Source organism: Pan troglodytes, chromosome 11 (assembly GCF_028858775.2).
Source record: "Pan troglodytes isolate AG18354 chromosome 11, NHGRI_mPanTro3-v2.0_pri, whole genome shotgun sequence".
In the NCBI taxonomy this organism is placed as follows: Eukaryota; Metazoa; Chordata; class Mammalia; order Primates; family Hominidae; genus Pan; species Pan troglodytes.
The window spans coordinates 15572447-15590808 of record NC_072409.2 but is presented as its reverse complement, the minus strand read 5'-3'; the positions used below and the strand labels follow the sequence as shown (position 1 = coordinate 15590808).

Genomic DNA, 18362 nt, shown 5'->3' with positions numbered 1-18362 from the left:
CAGACGTTAAAGACCTCTTTCAAAATCTATGTAAGTTGTTCACTCTCTTTCCAAAATTGTACATAAGCATACATAAATAAAACATTTTTTTTACATCATTTCAGGGGACTTACAGAAAACCCCTAAAGTTCATTCCTGACCCTATTATATTTGATTTGTAGGAATGACAACCTTAAAGCTGTATTTAGAAGCACAGATCCTTGGGGAAGGAAAAAAACTTATGAGTCACATAGTCAAAAGGATTAATTTTTTAAATGTAGACATTCTAGAACTATTCATTCATTTATCTAAAGGAAACAATGTTTCTTTTTTTCTTAGAATTGTCTAAAATTACTCACCTGTCTGTGGGTACTGTGGGACTTCAAAGGGTATCTGAGTCCTTGGATCTTGAAAATACTGAATGTTTTCAGAATGCGGAGGATATACTGGTACTCTAGTTAGAAATGGGCTGGATTTTTGAGGCACAGAATTCAGCTCTGTTCCAACATTAGAGGGCCCAGCTGAGGTAGCTGCTACATTACTTACAGGAGTCTTGGGTGGAGAACCAATTTTACTGGAGAGAAAATTTAACAAAGGGCAAAGGATAAATCACTGTCTATGACTGTCCTCCTTAGTAGAAATTTTTAATAAAATTATATTCTGAAACCACTAATAGAAAACACTTCAGACATTGCCACATTGACAAATAAGGCAATGAATTTCACTGCCACCTTACACAGCTAATTCACATGATCATCGTAACAGATGTCATATTCCTGTGTGGGCCACAGGGAATAAAAACGATTCCCAGATATTAACGTGATTCATTAGTCACCATTTACCCATTCTTTTTTTTTTTTTTTTTTTTTGAGACAGGGTGTCACTCTGTCACCCGGGCTGGAGTGCACTGACATAATCACAATAACAGCTCACTGCAGCCTTGACCTCCTGGGCTTAAGCAATCCTCCCACTTCAGCCTCCCAAGCAGATGGGACTACAAGTGCATGCCACCACACTCGGCTAATTTTTTATTTTTTTGTAGAGACGGGGTCTAGATTTGTTGCTCAGGAGGGTCTCAAATTCTTAGGCTCAGGCAATTCTCCCACCTTGGCCTCACAATGCCTGATGCTGGCATTACAGGCATCAGCCACCGTGCCCGGCCATTACTCATTCTTTAAACAAACATTTTTCCCTACTGAAGGTTAAAAAAAAAAAAGAAAATTCTGTTCGACAAGTTCTCAACCGAAAAAATATAGTCCATTAGTAGAACTATTTGGGACAAAGAAAACGGACATGGTAAGAAAAGAGTTGTTTTCTATGAGGAGTTAGATTAGCTGAAATATGAACTCCTTGAGGAAAGGCCACTTTTGTTTATTTTGATAATTCCTATATCCCCAGCACCTAAAACAGCTCCTGGAACAGAGTAGGCACTTGGTAAACATTTGTCAGACAAATAAAACAGTTCCTGGCATGCAGTAGGTACTCAGTAAATACCTGCTGGGTGAATGAAATGGTAACTCATTAAATTGAGGCAAAACACACCAACCTTTTATTATTATTATTTTTAACACAAAAGAATTTTCTTGGTTGAGTCACTAAGTAATCAGCTGGAAAGGATCTTATGGCTTTCTTAACTCCTTTTAAGAAGTCAAATTTCGGCCGGGCACGGTGGCTCACACCTGTAATCCCAGCACTTTGGGAGGCCGAGGCAGGCAGATCAACTGAGGTTGGGAGTTCGCGACCAGCCTGACCAACATGGAGATACCCCGTCTCTACTAAAAATACAAAATTAGCCGGGTGTGGTGGTGCATGCCTGTAATCCCAGCTACTTGGGAGGCTGAGGCAGGAGAATCGCTTGAACCCAGGAGGCAGAGGTTGTGGTGAGCCGAGATCGCGCCATTGCACTCCAGCCCAGGCAACAAGAGCGAAACTCCGTCTCAAAAAAAAAAAAAGAAAAGAAAAAAAACCATATATATATGGCCAAAGCTTAGTCAGCTGGATTTGTAGCTATATTTATTTTGCTGATTGTATTTGCTTGTTTTAGTCAAATTTTGACAGAGCTTTAGATATGTGATGAGTGAAGAAAATGATCTTGTTAATTATGCAGGAACTCAATACACTGCATCTCAACCAGATTAGAGGGTTTTTTCCTCAAATTTGAACAATCCTTTTAAAGGTAGGATATAAAGAAAAAGGTATATGGGCTGCCTTTAAGTTTATCACAGATTAGTCTAGCAGATGTTTACTTCTATGTGTAACTGTATATTAAAATGTAAAAAATAACTAAGGAACTGTGGGTAATAAAAGTAGGTACAAACGTAAGGGTTTAGAGTATAAAGATATTTTAGGACTGTGCTTATTCTTTACATAAAGTAAAATAGAGACAACAAGGAAAATGATTAGGATTTCCTTAAAACAATAACTAATATTTATCAAGTGGTTATTTGAGTCTATTCCAGGCACTGTGCTTTACATAAATTATCTGGTCCCTCCATGTCAAAATGTTATATCCCTAAAATTTGGATTAGTACTTTGAAATGGTAAACTCACAGACTTATCAACAAAAAGGCAACAAGATCCATGATAAGGTCAACATTTATCGCCTCATGAAATCATGCAAGCTATCTCAAAAATTGGAACTTATAGAAAAAGCTAATCTTCAGTCACATCCTAGTGAGCATGAGATCACTATCCTAGATGACTTTCAGGATTCTAGGCTCTCCTCCATGGCAGCTTCTCTCACACCTTATTCATTTTGCCTGTGCTGCCTTCTCCATCCACAAGGCCCTTCCTTCCTTGCTATCCATACTTTTGGAAATAGCTCAGGTATCATCACTTCACCTCTAAGAAGCCATCCACAATACCTCTCATAGAATTACTCTTTTTCCTGTGTTCCAATAACAACTGGAACAACTGTGTTCCAATAAAAAAAAATTTTTTTTTATTTTTTAAAAGTCTTTACCAGCTGGGCACAGTGGCTCACACCTGTAATCCCAGCCTTTTGGGAGGCCAAGACGGGCAGATCACTTGCGGTCAGGAGTTCTAGACCAGTCTGGCCAACATGGCGAAACCCCGTCTCTACTAAAAATACAAAAATTAGCCAGGCATGGTGGTGGGTGCCTGTAATCCCAGCTACTTAGGAGGCTGAGGCAGGAGAATTGCTTGAACCTGGCAGGTGGAGGTTGCAGTGAGCGAAAATCGCACCACTGCACTCCACCTGGGTGACAGAGAGACTCCATCTCAAAAAAAAAAAAAAAAAAAAGTTTTTACCCTAGTCTATTTTGTTAAAAAATTGAGATATAGTTCATTATTTTAGGATGTACAATTCAGTAATTTTTAGTATATTCACAAGGTTGTCCAATTATCACCACTATCTAATTCTGAAACATTTTCATCATCCCCAAGAGAAACCTGTACCCATTAGCATTCATTCCCCATTCCTGTCCCAGCCCTAAACCCCTAGAAACCATTAATCTACTTCCTGTCTCTATGAATTTGCCTATTCTGGACATTTAACATAAATGTGACCTTTTGTATCTGGCTTCTTTCATTTAGCACAATGTTTAAAGGTTCATCCATATTGTAGCACATAATAGTACTTCATTCCTTTTTTATGGCTGAATTTTCCATTGTATGGATATAAAACAGTTTTACGACATTTTCTTGCCAAAACTCTTCAAAAGCTTATTTCCTAAACATGTATACATAAGGTCTCCATAATCTGGCACCAACCTATCTAACCTTATTTTATACCAGTCCCTAATATAAGCCTTCAGATCTAAAAGACTGGTCTCCTCAATATTCCATATAATTACAGATAGATTTAATCCATGTTATGTTGTTTTTTTTTCTGTAATTTCCCATATTTCTCCCAGCAATATAAAATTTTCCTGTCCTTTAATCCAACTTCAGTACTGTTTCATATGTGTAAATGCTGTCTCCACAACTATATCATAAATCCCTTAAAAGCAAAGTATCTTGTATTCATGTGCCAAAAACAGCTACAAGATTGAGTGCATAAATAACATTTGTTAACTAGACCATGTTCTCGAATATATCTTTTCTAAAATCTTGCCCAGGGAAGATTGTAAAAGTCCTTTTTTTTTTTTGAGATGGAGTCTCACTCTTGTTGCCCAGGCTGGCGTACAACGGTGCGATCTTGGCTCACTGCAACCTCCACCTCCCGGGTTCAAGCGATTCTCCTGCCTCAGCCTTCCCAGGTAGCTGGGATTACAGGCATGCGCCACCATGCCTGGCTAATTTTGTATTCTTAGTAGAGACGGGGTTTCTCCATGTTGGTCAGGCTGGTCTTGAACGCCCAACCTCAGGTGATCTGCCCACCTCGGCCTCCCAAAGTGTTGGGATTACAGGCCTGAGCCACCGTGCCCAGCCTGTAAAAGTCCTTTAATAAACAATTTCCCCCATCATGTGCTGACTGCAGAAGTAGCAAATGTTACTGCTTATCTATCCATCATTGATTGCTATGTGCCTAGCACAATGTTTTTTTCCTAGCAGGCATATAACAGATACTGATAGACTATTTATAGGCAACAAAATCTGAACATCAACATATTGATGAATATTAAAATATTCATCAATCTAAATCTTACTCAAGATTTTAGAGTTGGAAACAACTTTTCAGATAATCTGAAAATTTTAAAACATTTTTCTAAAGGCACCAAAACCCTCTGACAAATGAAATCTTATGCTGACACTCAATAACAATTAACGGTGATAATAATAATAAAGCAAATATTTACTGAGTGCTTACTATCTGGCAGGCATTGTTCAAGGCATACTGGAGTATTAATTCACTTAATCCTCGCAACCAACATATGAAGTTGACACCATTATAATTCTAGTTTTATGAAGGAGTAAACTAAGGTAGACAGATTAAGTAACTGGCCTAAGATCAAACAGCTGGGAAACCATGAGCCAGAACTTGAAAGCCCAGAGAGTGTGGCTCCAAAGAGTCCCCTCCTTTTTTTTTTTGAGACAGAGTCTCACTCTGTCGCCCAGGCTGGATTGCAGTAGCACGATCTGGGTTCACTGCAAGCTCCGCCTCCTGGGTTCATGCCATTCTCCTACCTCAGCCTCCTGAGTAGCTGGGACTACATACGCCCGCCACCACGCCCAGCTAATTTTTTTTTTTGTATTTTTAGTAGAGATGGGGTTTCACCATGTCAGCCAGGATGGTCTCGATCTCCAGACCTCATGATCTGCATGCCTCAGCCTCCAAAAGTGCTGGGATTACAGGTGTGAACCGCTGCGCCCGGCCAAGTGCTACACCTCATTACAGAGTATAAAGTGAAAGCGCTCTGACTGAAACAGAGCTAGAGGCTCAGCATTTTACCTGCTTAGGTTTCTATTTAGTTCTTTTCTGGCACCTCTATGGAATCAACACTACAGTTCAAGAAAATAAGGTGTGAAAAAAAAACAATTCTGGTCCAGTCTCTTTGGGAGAGCTGAGGAAAACAAAACTCAGAGTTAAAGTCACTTTCCCACTTTCCAAGTTCACAGGGCTATTCAGTTGCAGAACCAAACTAGAACTCAAATTTTTTAGTATTTAGTGTTTCTTCTACATCACAAAATATTCTGCATAAAAATTCTGATTAACTGGTATTCATCAGCAGAAATAAAAACACTCAGGCATTTCTAAAAAGGAAAAAGAATTTCCAGTAATCATTTTTACCTAATACCTACTTTTCAGTTACAGAATCTGCAGAGGGCCCAGCAGCATTCTGACCATTAGTGCCAACCTTTCCCACTTTCTTCACGGTCTCCAGAGCTCTTAAGGTACTGTCAGTACTACGTGAGATTAGCTGGGAAACACTGTTTTCTGCATTTGAAATTCCGTTTGTACTTGGAACAATTTTCCCTGTTGTTTCAGTACTTCCTATGACAGAAATGACATTTCCGGCTGTGGTTGTGACAGTGTTGTTTACACCAACTTTATTTAGAAGAGGAAACGTTCTTACAGTGGCATTGATCTTTTTGTTCCTTAATCGATACCTGTTTCAAAAACAATCAACAGATTGGTGAATATTTCACTAAATCTTACTCAAGACAAAAAATGGCAATGGGCAATGGGAATAGATTGAAAAAGGAGGAAACAGTTTTGACAAAAAGTTTCTTCAGCTAAATAATCAAATACAGTCTATACCAAATTCTACTGCAACAGATGCCACATGAAAATATATATGCCATTCACATATGTATATAATATACATGTAATTAATATAGCAAGCCGAGTTTATATGTATTTTTTTTCCCCTCATGCCACTTTGTCCAAGAATGTATTCAAAAAAACCTTTTGAGGGAGTGGAAAGAGACCATTTGAAAATTTTGTATAACTAGAATATAAGGGATGTTATGTAAAAATGACAGGAACTGGCAACAAATTTGGTTGAGAACACAGAGTAAAGAGAAAAGGTATGCAAGAGCTGAAGCCATTTTCTGTTGTTACCAAACTGTAAAAGGATTATATAATTTAAAAAAATAATTTAAAAAACTCATTCTTAAACAAACATTACACAAAAATAGAAATTCTGTATTATAGTTCTCAGAATAGTTTATACCTAAAGTTAAAAACATTTGTATGAAAGATTTTTCTGATACTAAGTTTTGAGTTTTATTTATGGTGATCATTGGATATAATACTCTAAAATACACAAAAGGACTGGCAATTTGATTTTGGATTCCATTTAAGAAAATGTGTTTCTACTTATACACCAAAATTTCATTATAATGTAATCCTTAACAATATTCCCTCCTATATGTGTGTGTGTGTGTGTGTATATGTGTTTTTTTTTTTTTTTTTTTTGGGGGGGGGGGGTTAAGTTCCACTCTTGTCGCCCAGGTTACAGTGCAATGGCGCGATCTCGGCTCACTGCAACCTCCGCCTCCTGGGTTCAAGTGATTCTTCTGCCTCAGCCTCCCAAGTAGCTGGGATTACAGGCACGTGCCTGCCACCACGCCTGGTTAACTTTTGTATTTTTAGTAGAGATGGGGTTTTGCCATGTTGGCCAGGCTGGTCTCAAACTCCCGACCTCATGTGATCTGCCCACTTCGGCCTCCCAAAGTGCTGGGATTACGGGTGTGAGCCACCATGCCTGGCCCCTACAATATTTTTAAAGCGGTGAAAAATTAAGTTCATGAACAGAAAGAAGACTATACATATTTGGTGTCATAATTATATATGCCTGAAGTAATCTGTTATTAATGTTATATATAAACATATGGTAATTAAATATAAAGTGTTAGTAGAAAGCAATGCCTTCACAATAGTTTCCCTTTTAGTCCTCTGGTATCTATAAACAACTTCATTATTCAATCCTTCTCTTCTCCTTCTCTTCAACATGTACACATTGGCAGAGGAAGGTGATGCTCAATAAAAGACAAGTGCTCCTAGATTAGACTGGCTAAAAGTGAAGTAACAGAATATTAAAAAAACAGGTGATGGCCAGTTTACACGATTTTTTTTTTTTTTTTTTGAGGCGGAGTTTTGCTCGTCACCCAGGCTGGAGTGCAATAGTGTGATCTCAGCTCACTGCAACCTCTGCTTCCCGGGTTCAAGCAATTCTCCTGCCTCAGCCTCTGGAGTACAGGTGCACATTATAGGCGTGCGCCTGCCACCACACCTGGCTAATTTTTGTATTTTTAGTAGAGATGGGGTTTCATCATGTTGGCCAAGCTGTTCTCAAACTCCTGACCTCAAGTGATCCGCCTGCCTTGGCCTCCCAAAGTGCTGGGATTATAGGCATAAGCCACTGTGCCTGGCCAACATCATCTTATAGATAAGAGGAAAACCAATAATTACTTCTTTCAAGAAGGGCATAAGCAGACCTGTATTTCAGGAGGACAATCTGGTTGTCTGGAGGGGCCCAAAGATCCCTATGCCTTCCTCCACATTCTCTCTGAAACCTACTCTCATTATTCTTTTCCTCAGAGTTCCTATACAGAATATCGTGTCTCCTTGCTTTCCATCCTCAAAAAATAAAACTTGGCCGGGCATGGTGGCTCACACCTGTAATCCCAGCACCTTGGGAGGCTGAGGCGAGTGGATTACCTGAGGTCAGGAGTTCAAGACCAGCCTGGCCAACATGGTGAAACCCCGTCTCTACTAAAAATACAAAAATTAGCCAGAAGTGGTGGCACATGCCTGTAATCCCAGCTACTTGGGAGGCTGAAGCAGGAGAACTGCTTGAGCCTGGGAGACAGAGGTTGCAGTGAGCCGAGATTGTGCCACTGTACTCCAGCCTGGCTGACAGAGCAAGACTCTGTCTCCAACAAAAAACAAACAAACAAAAAAAACAAAAAAACAAACTGAGATAATCCACAAGGTTGCTCTAGAAAGCAAAAAATAAAGTTTTGACTATGAACCTCTCAAAAAAGAGTCAGGAGAAATAAAATCTTAACCAAGTGAGGTAAAGCAAGTGACAAGTAGGGATATACACTGGATTCTTAGTATTGGGGCAGCTAAAGGCTGCCTTTTCAGGGACAGGATCTCACTATGTTGCCTAGACTGCCTTAAATCCTAAATGCAAGTGATCCTCCCAGCTCTGCCTCCAGAGTAGCTGGGACTACAGGTGTGCACCACCATGCGTAACTCTCCCTATTCTTTTTAAATCCCTTCTTACCCATCTTAGAATCCACTATCTACCATTAATCCCTCCCTTGTAAATAATTTTTAACTCCCTTGATCCACTCCCTCTGTATCTCATTTGGTAAAAGCTCAATCCAATTCTTTACTTATTTTGTGCCTGCTACCAAGCAGCTAAATGTTGGAGAAAAATTGTGCAAGCACGCTGTCTATAATCCCTTCAAAATTATAAATAATTCATTAATACGCTTCTTTACTAAGTTCATTTTCCCATCTCCAATAGCCTTTTCCCCTCCACTTTCAACCACCCCTCCTACAGCTAGATGATATTGTTTCCCACTTAACCACGAAAATAGATGAAAGCAGAGGAGAATAATTTATCTTTCCGCTACCAATTCCAGTAACCTTCCTGCACCTGTAGCCACATTCCTCTTAAAGATAAGGGACAATGAGTTCCTGTTCCTGACTAAAGCCAGTCTCACCACCTGTGGCCTAGGTCTCAAGCCCATTTGCCTTCCTCTAAGACTTCACTGAGGTAATTATCTTTTTTTCTCGTGGGCACCTTCTTTGACTACCTGCTCAAATGTTGTATCTTCTTTTTTTTTTTTGAGACGGAGTCTCGCTCTGTCGCCCAGGCTGGAGTGCAGTGGCGCAATCTCAGCTCACTGCAAGCTCCACCTCCCAGGTTCACGCCATTCTCCAGCCTCAGCCTCCCGAGTAGCTGGTACTACAGTTGCCCACCACCAGGCCCGGCTAATTTTTTGTTTTTCGTAGAGACGGGGTTTCACCATGTTAGTCGGCGGGGGGGGTGGTTCATCGTGTTAGCCAGGATAGTCCCGATCTCCTGACCTTGTGATCCACCTGCCTCGGCCTCCCAAAGTGCTGGGATTACAGGCGTGAGCCACTGCGCGTGGCCAAATGTCGTATCTTCTAAGAGTCTTTCCTACACTATTCTATCTAAGAGATCTCCCCTTTCTCAATCACTCTTTTTCTCCTTTGTGTATTTTTTTCATACTGCCTGTCATTACAAGATATTATGCTATATTTATTTATTTCATGTCTGTCTTCTTACTACAATGTAAGCCCCCGGAGGACAAGACTTTTGCCTTTCTTGCATCTCTCTATCTTTAGCACATAATACACTGTCTCATAACATCCCAAATGCCCAATTATTATTATTATTTTAAAGGCAGAGTCTCCATCACCCAGGCAGGAGTGAGTCACCATGCCCAGCCAATTTTTTTTTTTTGTAGTAGAGACAAGGTCTTGCTATGTTGCCCAGGCTGGTCGCAAACTCCTGAGCTCAAGTGATCTTCTTGCCTCAGCCTTTCAAAGTATTGGAATTACAGGCGTGAGCCACCTCACCCGGCCCCCAATTATTATTTGTTGCATTAATATAGAATAAGCTTCAAACGTCATATGGCCAAGAGAACCACTGATTTTCTGCCCTGATGCATTTCCCATTTCAGCAAGAGACCACTAAGTTATGCAGGCTCCATACCTTGGAGTCATCCTTGATTCCTCTCTTTTCTTTATAGCCCACATTCAATTGGTCCATGTTGTCAGCTCTACTTCCAAAATATATCCTAAGTATGACTACTTTTCATCATTTCCATTGCTATAGTCCTACCCGAGCTACCAAACTCCCACCTGTGGACCAATATAGAAGTTTAACTTGTCTCCATCCATGCAGACACCAGAGTGATATGTCTAAGACAAAATGAAAATTTCATCATTCCATTTAAATAAAACTCTAAAATGACTTCTTATTGCAAACAGAATAAAATCCAAATTCTTTGCTATGGCCAAAATTGCTTATTTACATGTTTACTGTTCCTCTTTTTCCATTAGAAACATCTTGAATAGTAACCAGTATATAATAATCTTTTATAACTTTTTTTTTTGAGACAAAGTCTCACTCTGTCACCCAGGTTGGAGTGCAGTGGTGCTCACTGCAACCTCTACCTCCCAGGTTCACGCGATTCTCGTGCCTCAGCCTCCCCAGTAGCTGGGATTACAGGCGTGCACCACCATGCCCGGCTAATTTTTGTATTGTTAGTAGAGACAGAGTTTCCCCCATGCTGGCCAGGCTGGTCTCAAACTCCTGACCTCAAGTGATACACCAGCCTTGGCCTCCCAAAGTGCTGGGATTACAGGCATGAGCCACTGCTCCTGGCCACTATTTGTTGAGTTGGTTGATCCCTCGCTTTTGACACTCCCCAGAATGTAGCAATTCTTTGGAACATAACCCCAACATCCTAGTTCTAAAATATATCCACATATTTACATAATATTTATTCTACATATTTATGTTTACATATAATAAATATGTATTCTAAGAAGGGATTATTGGGCATCCACATTTTGTTTGGTTAGAGGGGTGTATAATAGAGAAAGAAAATATAGGTAAAATTAATTTATTTAAGTTGAACCAACATTTGCTGAATTTCTGGTGTTATGTGAACTAAGACAAACAGCCTATCCTCAAAAAGCTCAGAGTGAGGTAGCAATATGTATTTTTTAAACTGAAAGGACAGTCACATCACCTACTTTTCTAATCCTTTGTATTATCCCTGTTTGTTTAAACAGCAATAGAGTGTGAAGCTGGTTGGAAATAAGAAGTAAGAACTGTATATTATTTGCTCCTCCACATAAACATACTGAGTTTATGTTATCAGGTGTTTTCTAGATGCAGGAAATATAAAGATGAAGAACCCTTGCCAGGTGCCATGGCTCACGCCTGTAATCCTAGCACTTTGGGAGGCTGAGGTGGGCAGATTGAGCTCAGGAGTTCGAGACCAGCCTGGGCAACATGGTGAATCCCCATCTCTACAAAAAATACAAAAAAAATTTAGCCAGGCATGGTGGCGTGTGTCTGTGGTCCCAGCTACTCAAGAGGCTGAGGTGGGAGAATCCCCTGAGCCTGGGAGGCAGAAGTTGCAAGTGAGCCAAGATCATACCACTGCACTATAGAGTGAGGCCCTGTCTCCAAAAAAAAAAAAGATTAATAACCCGTGAGATAAATGAAGTCCAGTGAAAACACACATGTAAATAAACAATTATAATACTGTAGTTTTATAACTATACCATAATTTTTATTTATTTATATTTGTTTATTTTTTTGAGACGGAATCTTGCTCTGTCGTCCACACAGGAGTATAGTGGCGCCATCTCGGCTCACTGCAACCTCTGCCTCCCAAGTTCAAGCCATTCTCCTGCCTCAGCCTCCCGAGCAGCTGGGATTACAGGTGCTTGCCACCACACCCAGCTAACTATACCATAATTTTTAAACTACTATGTATGGAGTGCTATGGCAGCATGGTGAAGGATGCAATTAACACTGCCTAGGGAAGTCTGTGGAGGGAAGGTAATATCTGAGTATGATCAGAAATAGCTATCCAGATAAAGAGGAGAGAGAAAATAATACAATATGGAATAAACAATATAGACAAGTGAAAAGAAGAGTAAAAGAAATTTATATAGTAATCAACAGTGATTAATTGAATATACCTTAAAAACAAAGTATACAAATGGCAGAGTAGAGCTAGAGGATAAAATCAGGATGAGATTCTGTGATGTACTGAGGAACTAATTAAGAATTTAAAGGAGACACACATATTTTAAAAAGAAAATAGTGGAAATGGAAAAGACAGATTGAGATATAGGAAGATACTGGATAAAAAGCCACTGAAGCAGTAAAACCAACTGGATTACCATGTGAAACACTAAAAATGTGACCAATAATTTTGCCATTATCATTATTTTTGAATGAGTGATATTTTATATATTTATTATTTATTTTATTATTTTTATTTATTTATATTTCTGAGACAGAGTCTTGCTCTGCTGCCCGGGTTGGAATACAGTGGTATAATCTCAGTTCACGGCAGACTTGACCTCCCGAGTTCAAGCAATCCTCCCACCTCAGCCTCCTGAGTAGCTAAGATGACAGGCGTATGCCACTATGCTCAGCCAATTTTGTTTATTTTTTTGTAGAGGTGAGGTCTCACTATGTTGCCCAGGCTGGTCTCAAACTCCTGGACTCAAGGTATCCTCCTGCCTTTGCCTCCCAAACTGCTGGGAATACAGGCATGAGCCACTACACCTAGTTTGGCTATTATTATTTTTACTGCTACTATTACAAGTCTGGCAAAATATAATAAAGTTCTGAACTAGGTACTGCAGATGAAGAATGTGAAGTCTGTTTGAAGGTATGAGAAAGAAGAAAATGGATTTTCAGCCTGGGCACTAATTGAGGGTGGAATGGCAATGAAACCACAGTTTCTTCTCTGACTTTTTTAGTCTAACTTTCTCAAAAGCTCCCCTTTTAGCTAAAAAGCTCTATTTCAGGTATGGACAAGCTGAATGTATTTCCTGGAGTCTCCCAAATTATCTTGATGTGAAATTCTGTATATAGAACTAGTTCGATTGGGTGCAAACAGCATCTTTTTTCCTTAGGACTCCTGAATCCTCTTCTCTAGGCTCTTCAAGTGGGGAAAAAAACTGAGAAGAGAAGCATGTTTCTGCTCTTTTCACTGCACACACACTTATCTTCTCTCTATCACAATGCTGCTGCTTGTAGAGCTCATTATGTACAGTGCCCAAGCTAGCCACTGAGGAAAGGAGACAAAAATGAAGATATAGACCACGGGGGTTACACCTATGTAAGATAGACAAACATTTAATAAACAGATCATGGGCCATAGTTTCTGTAAAGGGTTTTTATAAATAAAGTTTACAGCCATGCCCAATTTATGCATTGTCTGTGGCTGTTTTTTTTGCTACAGTGGCACTGCTGAGTGGTTGTAACAGATTCTGTGGCCCACAAAGCCAAAAATGTTTGCTAGCTGGACTTCATAAAGAAGTTTGTCAAGCTCTAAAACAGGCCACTAATTAATTTTATGTGATAAGTGTTTGAAAGAGGAAGCTGGTTAGTATGAAGTGTCAGGGGAATTACCCTGAAAAAGCGAAGGATGAGCTAGACAAAGGAAAGGTCTCAAAGGCAAGGCTAGGAGTAACAGCATTATGTAAAAGACCTGAGGTGGGAAAGAGCACAGTGCATACCACAAACTGAGAGAAGGTCAGTGTGGCTTGAGTACAAGTAGTGTCGTGTAATGAGATCAGAAAGGCAGACACAGATTAGATGATGCAGGGTCTTAGAGGCCACAACATAGATTTTATATCTTAATCTACAGGACAATGAGAGGCTATCAAAGGCTTAGGTGAAGAAGGGTGGTATGAGTAAATCTGTGCTTTTAAAATATTTCTGTTTTAAGGGAAATAATGGGAGAAGGGGTGGAGAGCGAGAGATTTAAGACTAGTGAGAAGGCAACAAGGGATCGAGAAAAGGAGATGACAGCTTGGATCACAAGGATGGAAAGAAGAAGAAAGAATTGAGAAATATATAGGAAGATGAATTGGCAGAACTTTTTGACTGATTAAGCAGAAAAAGCTGAAGGAAGGACAGCTGACAAATATGATTATTATAACACAGCATATATAACAGGCTGGATGGCTAAACTGGGTACACAAGGTGAGTACAATGGAAGGCAGGAGGAGGAGGTATGGGAGAAAATTAGCTCAGTTTGTTTAAAGTATCTAAAAACAAAATGAATATGCCCACAAAGAGTTGACAGACAGGGCAGGTGTGGTGGCTCACGTCTGTAATCCCAGTACTTTGGGAGGCCAAGGCAGGCAGATCGCTTGAGGTCAGGAGTTTGAGACCCGCCTGGCGAACATGGTGAAACCCTGTCTCTACTAAAAATACAAAAATTGGCCAGGTGTGGTGGTGGGCGCCTGTGGTTCCAGCTACTCGGGAGGCTGAGGCAGGAGTATCGTTTGAACAGGGGAGGCAGAGGTTGCAGTGAGCCAAGATCATGCCACTGCACTCCACCCTGGGCGACAGAGCAAGACTCCACCTCAAAAAAAAAAAAAAGTTGATACACTGGCCAGCAGAAAGTAGAAAAGCTGGGATCAATTTTTTGGTGAGGTCTCAATAATGAAAGTCTTAGTTTAAAAACAAAACAACAAAAATTGGATAATAGTATTAAACCTTACATACTTTAACTTTTAGGTCGCGGGTAAAGGGACATAGAAAAAGGGGTTGACCATAGGAGAAGAGAAAGAATACACAGGGAAAAAGAATGTTAAAAAGACCAAAAGCCATAAAGAGGATAGGTATCTGCTTTACCATTTTGCCTGAGACTTTGCTGCTAGGTTTAACTGAATCTGAGCAAATAAGACTGCAAGTATTTTCATTCTGCACAGGTGCTCAGTATAAATATGGATTCCAGCTATAAAATGGTCTCAAAATATGACCACTGAGTAAAGTTCTAAATCACTTATGTAAATCTTGTACCCAGATCTTATATGTTTTGTTTTGAGGCAGAGTCTTGCTGTGTCCCTCAGGCTGGAGTGCAGTGGTGTGAACACACTCACTGCAGCCTTGACCTATGGGGTTCAAGCAATCCTTCCACTTCAGTCTTTTGAGCAGCTGGGACCACAACTGTGGGCCACACAGCTAATTTTTAAATTTTTTGTAGAGACGGGGGTCTCCTTATCTTGCCCAGGCTGGTCTCAAACTCCTGAGCACAAGCAATCCTCCTGCCTCAGCCCCGCAAACTGCTGGGACTACAGGCATGAGCTATGGTGCCCAGCCCTTAACTTGCATTTTTGAAAGTCATCACAAACTTCAGGACTGTATATAACATTCCCATAAAAATCAAAAATTAAACTCATATGAAACAGAATTCTCAACACTTACTTTTCAAGCTCTTCCTGAGAATGGGCAAATGTACAATTTGTTCCTCGTGGACAACCCCCTTGCTGTCGCAAATCTCGGCACATGCTAGTCTTGTATTTGCTGTTTGGCTGAGGCTACAAAAATGGGAACACATTCAATGAGTGGCAAGGTGAAGATTCCATTTGTTATTCACTCTAGGAAGTTCAGAACTTTATAATTACACCTTTAATTCTTTTTCACATTAGACAAGTAATTCTTGTGCTGAAACAACTAATATTCCATTGTTTCCTGTTGTGAGTTATGTGACATAACCCTGAGTTGGCACTTTAGATATTCCTTCTGAAGATTATTCAAAACTGGTTCAAATGTTATGTCCATTTATTCATTAGTTAACAGAATGCCCAGAAAAAGAAAATATTTTTTCATCAATTTATTGCTGTCTTAAAATTCTGCTACCAAAATCAAACAATTTTAAAAAGCATTAAAAAAAAAAACCAAAAGCTTTGTCTACTTAAACTTTCTCAGAAAAGGTAGAATACAATTCCACCTAGAAGTGAAAAATTACCAATTCACTGGTCAGCTTGAGGGTGCAACTCTCAGGCTTAAACTATTTGAGTTCATACAATGAGGCAGAATATTAAAATTTCACTATTACTTCTACAATTTGCATCAAAATCTAAGACATTCTTATTCTTATGAGCCTAGGATGAAAACATTTGTTTTTAATATTTTAAGTTATAATATCTTCTAAGAATAAGGAGAGAAGAGTACAAAGTGTAGGTTTGATCCCAGCTCTTACTGACAGCACAATCTTTTTTATTTTTTATTTTTATCTTTGAGACGGAGTCTTGCTCTGTTGCCCAGGCTGGAGTGCAGTGGCGCCATCTCGGCTCACTGCAAGCTCCACTTCCCGGGTTCAGGCCATTCTCCCTGCCTCAGAGAGCTCCCAAGTAGCTGGGACTACAGGCGCCTGCCACCACGCCCGGCTAATTTTTTGTATTTTTAGTAGAGATGGGGCTTCACCATGTTAGCCAGGATGGTCTCGATCTCCTGACCTCGTGATCCGCCCGCCTCAGCCTCCCAAAGTGCTGGGATTATAGACATGAGCCACCGCGCCCAGCCCCCTGACAGCACAATCTTATGTTATTTAACCTCTTTGAATTTCAGCTTGGAAACAGCAACTACATTGCAGGTGGCTGTGAGGATAAGAAATAATACATGTAAAACATTGAATGTAGTGAATGGCTCATAATAATTTATTAAATAGAAGTTATAAGTATAAAGGATTATATCTTAACTTCTTTTTATTTTATATTTTTGGAGACAAGAGTCACTCTGTCGCCCAGGCTGGAGTGCAGTGGCGCGATCTCGGCTCACTGTAGCCTCCATCTCCCGGGTTCAAGCGATTCTCCTGACTCAGCCGTCTCAGTAGTTGGGATTACAGGCATCCACCACAATGCCTGGCTCATTTTTGTATTTTTTTTTTTTTTTAGTAGAGATGGGGTATTCACCATGTTGGCCAAGCTGGTCTCGAACTTCTGGCCTCAAGTGATCCACTCACCTCAACCTCCCAAAGTGCTGGGATTACAGGCGTGAGCCACTGTGCCTGGCCAGGTTTATATCTTAACTTCTAAAGTACACTGAAAAGTATCTTGAAAATTCAAATTTCGGCCGGGCACGGTGGCTCATGCCTGTAATCCCAGCACTTTGGGAGGCCGAGGTGGGCAGATCACCTGAGGTCAGGAGTTTGAGACCAGCCTGGCCAACATGGTAAAACCCTCTCTACAAAAAATACAAAAATTAGCAGGGCGTGGTGGCACTTGCCTGTAATCCCAGTTACTTGGGAGGCTGAGGCAGGAGAATCACCTGAACTCAGGAGGCAGAGGTTGCAGTGAGCTGAGATAGCGTCACTGCACTCCAGCCTGGGCGACAGAGTGAGACTTTGTCTAAAAAAAAAAAGAAAGAAAATTCAAATTCCATAAAGTTACATATAGAAATTCAATACAGAAAAAAAATGACAATTTCCCACAGTAGAAAAGAATGAGACAAAACGTTTGGAATCAATTATCTACATTTGGTCAAAAATATTCTGCAATAAAGTATACTCACACCCAAGATACCCTCTAAACTCTTGGTGTGCTATGAACTGTTTACCAAGTACACTAAAAACTGGGTCCCTCCCAAAAGAACAGAGATGATAAAAACTTATGAGTCACATACGGAGTCCAATTAACAAAACAGCTGGTTAAGATGTTCAGGATGAAACTGAGTTAGAGACAACAGCAGTCAGAAATGTAATAAATGTACTTACCTGAGGGGTCTCATGGCCTTTTCTACTATAATTTTGTATGAAGTCCACAAGGCCATGAACTACTGTTTTAACAGCTACCATTGCATTTTCCAGCTGCTCCCAAGTTGGTGAAACAGCATCTAAAATAAGCCACCAAGGGCATGGGAGTTGGGGGGGAAGAATGTTAGCAGTAATTTTCTTGTGTTATTCACCTCAAAAGTAGAAAAAAATATAAGCAACTGAGCATATTCCCACATACCTGGATTAGGGTCTATGTTTGCAAGAAGCTCTAAATGAGGCCTCAGTCTATTTAAGTTAGCTGGGTCACCTGTTCGTTGCAAAACAATTGTCAATTCCTGGACACTCTTTGCAAATGACTCTGGAGACTGTAGCTAACAAACAGAAATGAGAATGCTTTTTACTTTGGTTCTTATGACACATTTATACTCAAATACTTTCAATTTATCAACATATTTAATAGGTTTTCAAGTGTCTTCAGATTCCATAGTAGGAGTATCAGTGATGAATTAAATTTTCACCTCAGAATCTGCCCTGACATTCATCATTAGACACTTAGAAAACTTATAAGCTGTATTAACTCTCTGAGGTCAGAATATAGATAAGTTTGAGACTTTGTAAGCCTCACTGCTTTTATGCTAGTATCATGTATTTGTTTCCCTGTTGCATCCCTTTATTTTGCAAGTAGAAAAATAAAAAGAAAATAAGGATAATTTATAAGAGTCTGACAT

The 18362-nt window shown here is 40.0% G+C and overlaps 1 protein-coding gene and 1 non-coding gene across 8 annotated transcripts in view; both read right to left on the bottom strand.

Moving 5' to 3' along the window:
* Window positions 1-18362, bottom strand: part of RC3H2 (ring finger and CCCH-type domains 2) — a 56513-nt gene that overhangs the window by 13070 nt on the left and 25081 nt on the right. For 6 of the 7 annotated variants that reach the window (XM_520240.9, XM_009457247.5, XM_009457245.5 and 3 more), the window contains 5 exons: window positions 17873-18005; window positions 17635-17753; window positions 15345-15457; window positions 5683-5991; window positions 339-553 (listed from right to left, as the gene is read on the bottom strand). In XM_520240.9, coding sequence (XP_520240.3) covers window positions 339-553; window positions 5683-5991; window positions 15345-15457; window positions 17635-17753; window positions 17873-18005 — 889 coding nt within the window. The remainder of the gene's footprint in view (window positions 1-338; window positions 554-5682; window positions 5992-15344; window positions 15458-17634; window positions 17754-17872; window positions 18006-18362) is intronic. The other variant, XM_016961607.4, reaches the window with a different exon arrangement.
* Window positions 18093-18201, bottom strand: LOC112204475 (small nucleolar RNA SNORD90). Its single transcript, XR_002938117.2, has one exon. It is a non-coding gene; the product is annotated as a small nucleolar RNA SNORD90 (small nucleolar RNA).